Below are 8,876 nucleotides of genomic sequence, written 5' to 3'. Positions count from 1 at the left end.
CCCCAGCCCTGGGGACACCACTCGTGACCGGCCGCCAACTGGATTTGACTCCATTCCCCACCACTCTCTGGCCCGGCCTCCAGCCAGTTTTTAACCCAGTGCAGAGTCCTCCCATCCAAGCCATGGGCAGCCAGTTTCTCCAGGAGGATCCTGGGGGAGACTCTATCAAAGGCCTTGCTAAAGTCCAGGTAAACAACAGCCACAGCCTTTCCCTCACCCACCAAGCGGTCCCTTTGTCATCGAAGGAGATCAGGTTTGTCCAGCAGGACCTGCCCCTCCTGAACCCGTGCTGGCTGGGCCTGGTCACCTGGGTAACCTTCCTGTGCCTCATAATGGCACTCAGGATGGTCTGTTCCATGGCCTTCCCAGGCACCGAGGTCAGACTGACAGGCCTGGAGTTCCCTGGATCATCCTGCCGGCCCTTCTTGTGGATGGGCGTCACATTTGCTAGACACCAGTCGGCTGGGACCTCCCCAGTTTGCCAGGACTGCTGGTAAATGATGGAGAGTGGCTCCATATCCAATAGAGGATGGAGGCTGTCCCGAGTCCTCCTCTTGCTACTAATATATTTATAGAAATTCTTTTTGTTGTTTTTAACATCAGGCCATTTTAACATAGGTTCAGTTCAAGCTGGGCTTTGGCCTTTCTAATCTTTTCCATACATAACTTTGCTACACCTTTATAATCTTTCCTGAGTGGCCTGCTTTTTTCCAAAGGCCATAAACTGTCTTTTTTTCCCTGAGCTGTGACCATGTCTGTTTGTTCAGCCAGGCCGGCCTTTTCCCTCGATGGCTCGCTTTACTGCGCAGAGGGATGGCCTGTGCCTGTGCTTTTCAGACTTCCTCCTTGAAAAACATCCAGTCTTTCCCCTCGACGGCTGCTTTACTGCGCAGAGGGACGGCCTGTGCCTGAGCTTTTCAGTCTTCCTCCTTGAAAAACATCCAGTTTTCTGGACTCCTTTGCCCTTCAGGGCTGCCTCCCAAGGGACTCTGTCAAGCAGACTCTTAAAAAGACCAAAATCTGCCCTCCAGAAGTCTATGATGGCAGTCCTGCTGGTTCCCCTTCTCGCCTCCCTAAGAATCAAAAAATTTATCATTTCATGGTCACATGAGGTAAGGAGAAAAAACATTTCTCTTCTCTGTCCTGTATGTTTTTGGAGACCCTAACCCTTCAGACACACTGCTGTTTGGCATCTCTAATCTCCTGCTCGAGAAATGCTCTCTGGTTTCCCAGGGGAGAAGATGGGGTGGCTTGTCCCCTGCCTCCCTGGGAGCACGAGGTAGCTTCTTTCTGCATTTTCTTTCCTGCCTCCTTCCACCAAGAAGGAAGCCTCCCAAGTCTTGGGCAAAGGTAATGCAGGGCTTCTTGACCTGGAGTTTGGTATCCATTGTTTGACTGTTGGAGGTAAATTTTCCATGCTGGGATTTCATCTTGCTGACAGTTATACATTGTGAAGGGTATTTAACTGGTCAGGAACTTGAAAGATAACTCATATGCTGTCTATACATTTATCATGAAAATTAGACTCTTCTCATTGCTCAGACACCCCTAAAATGACGTGTCTGCTGTGATTTAGAAGGGAATGTATAAGTCCTCTTTCCTTTAGCAAAGTTTTTTTAGTGGCAGGCTTAGTATGCACCTCATGGTGAGTATAAGGCGATCGATAAGCAGCTGTGTCACGCAAGGTTATCCCAAGTTCAAAGCAGGCTCAGAACTGATTGGTTTCCAAAATCGGATGCATCAGGCTGCTGTGGCCACAGGAGCAAGGTCACCGAGAGGATCTCGTGACAGTATAAATAATAAAGCAGAGCTTAAGTAATTTGTCGACAGCACCCCTGAGATAAAATTGCCCTTTATTGCACGGGATTTGAGGCTTGCTGATGTGACTTTTCACATTTCTTGACACCTCTTTTTTCCCTTTTAACTTTAAAATTTTAATATATTTGTTTCTCTTTCTCCCTCAATGTCATTGCAGTTTTTTAAAATAGATTTAAGAAGGTGGTTTGAAGGGAATAAGTCAGTATATCAATTCCATCCCATTATTGAATTAGGGACAGACGTGATGGCCAAGGTATGTTAAAAAGATAGGTGGATATGTATGTATGATCATGGCTAACACTATGGTGTTTTATCTTCACGCTAGTGTTACCATGCACATCTGAAGCATCCAGGTGAAATAGCGGGTTATGGTCTATCAATTAATTGCAAGATATTGCGGCTAAAATTAAGTACTGAAAACCAAGCCACCCCCTTTGCACCCTCCATGCCTCTCTCCATAATCCCATCAACGCTCTTTTGCCATACAAGTCTGTATCACCAGCGGCCAAAGGTTGTACACGCGCAGGGACTTCTCCGGCAGCTGAATGTCAAACTTTATTGAGTGGGTGGATCCTGTTCATCCATTTCCCCCCCGCGCCAAGCCTTTCTAAAAATACCATAAACCTTGACAAGGAGCTATTTAAGAGGAATCATATTCATGAGGACAGTCATGGGAAGCTTATTTTGGCAGGCTTGCATGTGTTCGATTTGCATGCTTCCTTAGTCAAGGGCTTGGTGAGCTTGTGTTGCGAGCCAGTTGAAATGGGTTAAAGAGGGAGCATCTGGATTTTGGGACCTCCTGGGCTGGGACATCTACTCCAAGTGAGTTTCCAGGAGGAAAAGAAGTGAAGATATTCTTATAGGAATGCTGATATGTGACTGAAGTCATTCATTTCAGGCATTTGCACACCAGCCCACAGCTTATCGGATCTGATTTCATAAAACCTGGCTGTGATTTCTCTCCAGGGACCTTAATGATCTTGCCACTTTCAATAAACATTTATAGAAACTCTGCAAGCCTGTGGATAGGAGAAACTCCTATGAGAGACTTTATCTTCCAAAAATACTTAAAGACACCAAACAAACCTCACCTACAAGAAGATCAATAGAAAATGTCAACATGTAGTGTTGGCTGGGTAGCTGGAGCTGAATTGCAGTACCAGACATTCGCATTGTAGGCATGCAGTAGGTGCGTTTGCTTTTCTCACTTGGAAAACTGTGCACATCGAAGCAATACTATAATTTGGACCGGCAAAGCGATGAGTGTGAATAAAAGCAAACAGTAAGAGATAAGATGGAAATTAAGCAGGTAAAGGCTGTTCCACGCTCATGCCATTCGGGTACGGTATTGCACAGTACTCATGTTTCCACCTCTAAGAAATTTCCATTTTTTCGCATAAAAAAATCCAGATACGAAGCCGAAGCTGCCTTCTTCGCCAACCTGAAGCTGTCTGATTTCAACATCATTGACACCCTTGGAGTCGGAGGGTTTGGACGAGTTGAGCTGGTAGGTAACCTTTTCTTCTTTGCAGTTTGCATGCTGTCCTAGCATAAGTACTGTGTTACGAGTCTTTTAATTGTTCTTTGTTATTACACTCAAATAACTGGAAGAAAATTATCTGATGAGATGATATGTTTTGTAATGGCTGAAGAAAGCTGAATTATATTTCCTGTTAAATAAAAATGTACAAATAAATGCTTTAGAATCATAGAATTATTGAGGTTGGAAAATACCTTTAAGATCATTGAGTCTAACCTTTGCAGAATTTACGTACTAGGCTGAGAGAGGAGTACGCATCTTCTCTCTCCGGGTGGTCCTATGTTTATGGGATTGGTTGCCTTTTCAAAACAACCTGAAGAGTTGTGTGGCCATTGAGTGCTAAGATTGAAAGAGCAACCTAAAACCTTACTTAGCCAAAACAGGAGTAACAGCACAATTAACAGGAGTAACAGCATTACGTACTAGGCTGAGAGAGGAGTACGCATCTTCTCTCTCCAGGTGGTCCTATGTTTATGGGATTGGTTGCCTTTTCAAAACAACCTGAAGAGTTGTGTGGCCATTGAGTGCTAAGATTGAAAGAGCAACCTAAAACCTTACTTAGCCAAAACAGGAGTAACAGCACAATGTCTCTTCTAAGCAGTTCCTAATCCAGGTCTAGAGACAGACCTACTTCGTTATCCCAAAGGCTGTAAGTTCAATGTTTGAACTATGACAACACTTTACAGAAAACTACTTATTTTTGTCCCTTCTCTAAAATTCTGCAAAACCTGGTCTTGCTTTTTGCTCTGCTTGGATTTAGAGCTCTGCAGTCTTTATTAAAATGAAGCCTGCACAGGAGAAGACTAAACGGGCAGCCGTTGTGTCATCCATTTGTAATATCATGTAAATACAAAAACTTATAATAGAAAAAGGGGGCTTAGTTTACATCACGGTGCTGACCACAGAGGAGTTTCTGATACCGGACACCAGTACAGTATGTTAGGAACTCCTGTAAGTTAGGGGCAGAAAAGGGAACAGAGTTACTGCTGCCATCGTGAAACTTCGGGGAAATCCCTGCTCCATAACCCTGTGGGAGCCAAACATGCCCATGGTGCTGGGAACTGGGAAAAAGGCAAAATGAAGCGTTTCAGTGATTATTTGTAATGGAACAGATAAATTCTCTGTTAAAAGCGCGGCTCCCTTTTCCATGTGATTTATTTCTGACTTTTCCTGGTTGGATGTATGTAAAATTGTGCAGAGGAGAGCACGTCCACAAGAATGTTGGTCCCGTCCTGGGGTTTTGATTTATTTATTTATTTTATATTAGCAAGTGTTGTTTTGGAAGAAAGTCACAAGAGCTCATGGGTAGCGTGGGAAGGCTGTCCTTGCCCTGCTCCTTCTCTAGTCATCTGCTGTGGAGGATGCTTTAGAGCAGGAGTTTAACTTGAGTTGAACTGAACTTCCCTTTTGAAGGCCCTTCCCTCTCTGTTGACAACAGCATAAAGTGCAGATTTGTCTCCTACATTAACATCACCTCTGGCTTTTACACCTGAGGTGACCTGTAGTGAGGGACTCACCAGTCTGGGGATTGCTTTGAAAATTGTGCAGAGGAGAGCACGTCCACAAGAACGTTGGTCCCGTCCTGGGGTTTGGGTTTTGATTTATTTATTTATTTTATATTAGCAAGTGTTGTTTTGGAAGAAAGTCACAAGAGCTCATGGGTAGCGTGGGAAGGCTGTCCTTGCCCTGCTCCTTCTCTAGTCATCTGCTGTGGAGGATGCTTTAGAGCAGGAGTTTAACTTGAGTTGCACTGAACTTCCCTTTTGAAGGCCCTTCCCTCTCTGTTGACAACAGCATAAAGTGCAGATTTGTCTCCTACATTAACATCACCTCTGGCTTTTACACCTGAGGTGACCTGTAGTGAGGGACTCACCAGTCTGGGGATTGTTTTGAATCTCATGAAGGAGCTTGTGTGGTTTGTTTCATGTATAAAGCTTTTTTGACATTTGCTGTCAAGCACTGAAAACATCGAGATGTTCCTGGGAAGGTGCATGGGTTTGTCTTCATGGGGGGTTGCTTGTGGGACCCTCAAACCATCAACTATGAAAAGAAATTGGACTCTCTTTGATGTCCATGGGTCACTCCTTTACCTCTGGCTGCTTACATAGTTAATTTGGAAGCTCTAAGATTCGTTTAAATCTGGAAATCTTAGCAATGTTTAAATCTGGAAATCTTAGCAATGCATGATGCTTAGCCAGGTATGAGGAAGAGCAGGAGTGGACGTACTCTGCCACTTCAACATATCAGATCACAGTCGGGTAGAAATGTTTAATTCTTAGGAGATGTCCACATCTCAGAAGCCCTAGGGCCACTTCGGCAGCCTGCAGAAGGCTATCGATGGGAGAAACATTTTCATCACCTCATAGAGGTTTTCTTCAGGGATGGCTTTAACACACTGCCCCTGCTCTCCTAAGCAGGGAAATGCTGGTGAAGGTAATTTTCTCTAGTTCCTAATTACTACTGAATTGCACACAAAAGGATAAAAGGTATCTGAAAGTTTAGCTTAACACTCCAGATTTTATTATTTTTCTGTACACCCAAGGGAAACTTTGTTATTGAAACAAGAAAATAATTCTTTTTCTCAAAACCGAGCATAGAATTGCTACCTCTTCTCCATCAAATATGTTTTATAATTTAAGGCTAAAAATGAATTAATGCACAATGCATTGGAGGAATTGACTCTTTTATTACCCGAGTGTGTTACAGCAGCCTGCTAGTGGACAGCAGCATTGGAATTTGTTCCTGGAAAATATTCACATTTTTTGCATTTTCCAAGAGTAAAATTGATCAAATAAATACAGTGCCTTGCAAGGAAGGGGATTTTTATAGCCGCTGTGTGCAACACCCCCCGAGGCATTTCCATACACTTCAAGAGGGCAACTGGTGGTGACTGGTTGGAAAGTGGAATGTCTCGGGTTTAGTTCGGGTCTTGCTGGACAAGAAGAAATAACACTCCTGTTGGGCAGCGTTTTAATTTCCAGCTGTGGTTTGTATCAATATACCCTGTTTTTCCAGACACCTCGGTGAGTGCTGGCTGTTTGGAGAGGTCACCCCTTGAATGTATTAGTACACAAGTACATGGCCTTTAGGCGAGACAGCCTAAAATTTAAATAATTTTCAGTTCTGTGGAGATTACATGTGGAAATATCTTTTTGTCTTGCTTTTCTGGTTTTATTTTTCATATCTCGAGACATTTCCAACAGATTGGCATTGGTGTTGTATGTCATTTACTCTGTTTTTTAATGGCTACCTGATGTCTCTTGCAACATGTGTTGTCCTTATGGATGCTATTCTTCTTCTTCATCCACAACTGGACTGTGTCATTAGCTTTTATCCAGGCTTCTCTCACAGGGAGATACCAGCTGAGTAGTCGCTATGCTATTTTAGATGGGGACCCACTCTGCCACTGGAACAAGAGCAAATAAGGGCTTTTGTTCACATACAGCAGGACCAACAGGACCTCAGTGTTTGAAAAGCAAACAGGCAGGTTAGAGAGACCACAGTCTGCCCAGGGCCAGCAGTGCCACATTCCTTGCACAACCTTCCTGCATTTCAGAGGGCTGCCAAATAGGTGCAAGTTGCTCCAGGACACGTCTTTCCCAGCTGGTGGACATATAGAATCATAGAATCATTCGGGTTGGAAAAGACCCTTGGGATCATCAAGTCCAACCGTCTACCCTACTCTACAAAGTTCTCCCCTACACCATATCCCCCAACACCACATCTAAATGACTCTTAAACACATCCAGGGATGGTGACTCAGCCCCCTCCCTGGGCAGCCTGTTCCAATGTCTGACCACTCTGTGAAGAATTTTTTCCTAATGTCCAGTCTAAACCTCCCCTGTTGTAGCTTGAAGCCGTTCCCTCTTGTTCTATTGCTAATTACCTGTGAGAAGAGACCAGCACCAACCTCTCTACAGTGTCCTTTCAAGTAGTTGTAGAGAGTGATGAGGTCTCCCCTCAGCCTCCTCTTCCTCACACTAAACAGTCCCAACTCCTTCAGCTGCTCCTCATACGATTTGTTTTCCAGCCCCCTCACCAGCTCCGTTGCCCTCCTCTGCACTCGCTCCAGCACCTCCAGATCTCTCTTGGATTGAGGTGCCCAAAACTGGACACAACACTCGAGGTGTGGCCTCCCCAGTGCTGAGTACAGGGGGACAATCACCTCCCTACTTCTGCTGGTCACACTATTTCTAATACAAGCCAGGAATGCCATTGGCTTTCTTGGCCACCTGGGCACACTGTTGGCTCATATTCAGCCACTTGTCAGTTAGAACCCCCAGGTCCTTTTCTGCCAGGCAGCTTTCCAGCCACTCTTCCCAAAGCCTGTACTGAAGCAAGGGGTTGTTGTGGCCCAAGTACAGGACCTGGCACTTGGCCTTGTCGAAGCTCATATTGAGGACCTGGCACTTGGCCTTGTCGAAGCTCACACCATTAACGTTTGCCCATGGATCCAATCTATGCAAGTCTCTCTGTAGAGCCTCCCTATCCTCATGCAGATCAACACTCCTGAACTTGGCAAGGCAGAAAGAAAAAAATAGGAGTGACTTCTGGTTTTTAATAGCACAGATTAACAGATGCATCCACTATTTCTTGCAACTCAGCTTCTCAGTACTGTGTCAGTTGAGCATCTTCTGTGTTGGGATCCAGGTGCTGCAGTAATGCATTGGAATAGGGAATGTCATCTCACGTTCATGTCCCACCAATCCCCACTTTGCAGAGGATGGAGATGTAGGTCAGGTGTCCTCAGCCTTCATAAATCATCTCTCCTGAACTTCATTGCTTTTGTCTTTGTTCTTTAATTTCCTTTAAATTTACGTCCTGTGTTTCTAATCATCTGTCACAGATCAGCAATTTTGGATTTAAATCAAAATTATTTTAGACAGCTGTGAAATAAATGTATTGAAGTATCTGAATATATGGGATTACAGTCATTCTTGCTGTGAAATCGGCTCATGTAGGTGATGCCTGAGCCCAGGTGGACTGAAAATCAGGTCTACTCCTGAAAACACGCCTTTCCGTTATATTGATTTACACAGTTATCATAGAATCATAGAAGTTGGAAGGAACCTTAAAGATTACCTCGTTCCAACCCCCCTGCCAGGACACCTCCCACCAGACCAGGTTGCTCAAAGCCCCGTTCAGCCTGGTCTTGAACCCCTCCAGGGATGGGGCAGCCACAGCTTCTCTGGGCAACCTGTTCCAGTATCTCACCACCCTCACAGGAAAGAATTTCTTTCTAGTATCTAATCTAAATCTCCCCTCTTTCAGTTTAGAACCATTACCCCTCATCCTATCACTCCACTCCCTGTTAAAGAGTCCCTCCCCAGCTCTCCTGTAGGCTCCCTTCAGATATTGGAAGGCCGCTCTAAGGTCTCCCTGGAGCCTTCTCTTCTCCAGGCTGACCAACCCCAGCTCTCTCAGCCTGTCAATTTGTTGTTGAAGTCTTTAGGAGGGAAGTTCCCATGGCAATTTATTCCAGTGCTTACCTGTTCCTCACTGCAAGAAGAATGGTTTT

At 44.7% G+C, this 8,876-nt stretch overlaps 1 protein-coding gene across 1 annotated transcript in view; it reads left to right on the top strand.

The window, feature by feature from the left end:
- Positions 1-8,876, top strand: part of PRKG1 (protein kinase, cGMP-dependent, type I) — a 551,141-nt gene that overhangs the window by 508,967 nt on the left and 33,298 nt on the right. The window contains exon 10 of the mRNA XM_014966652.1: positions 3,229-3,325. Within this exon, the coding sequence (XP_014822138.1) occupies positions 3,229-3,325 (97 nt within the window). The remainder of the gene's footprint in view (positions 1-3,228; positions 3,326-8,876) is intronic.

This window comes from Calidris pugnax, unplaced genomic scaffold (genome assembly GCF_001431845.1).
Source record: "Calidris pugnax isolate Ruff unplaced genomic scaffold, ASM143184v1 scaffold53, whole genome shotgun sequence".
In the NCBI taxonomy this organism is placed as follows: domain Eukaryota; kingdom Metazoa; phylum Chordata; class Aves; order Charadriiformes; family Scolopacidae; genus Calidris; species Calidris pugnax.
This window is presented reverse-complemented; position numbering and strand designations above follow the sequence as displayed.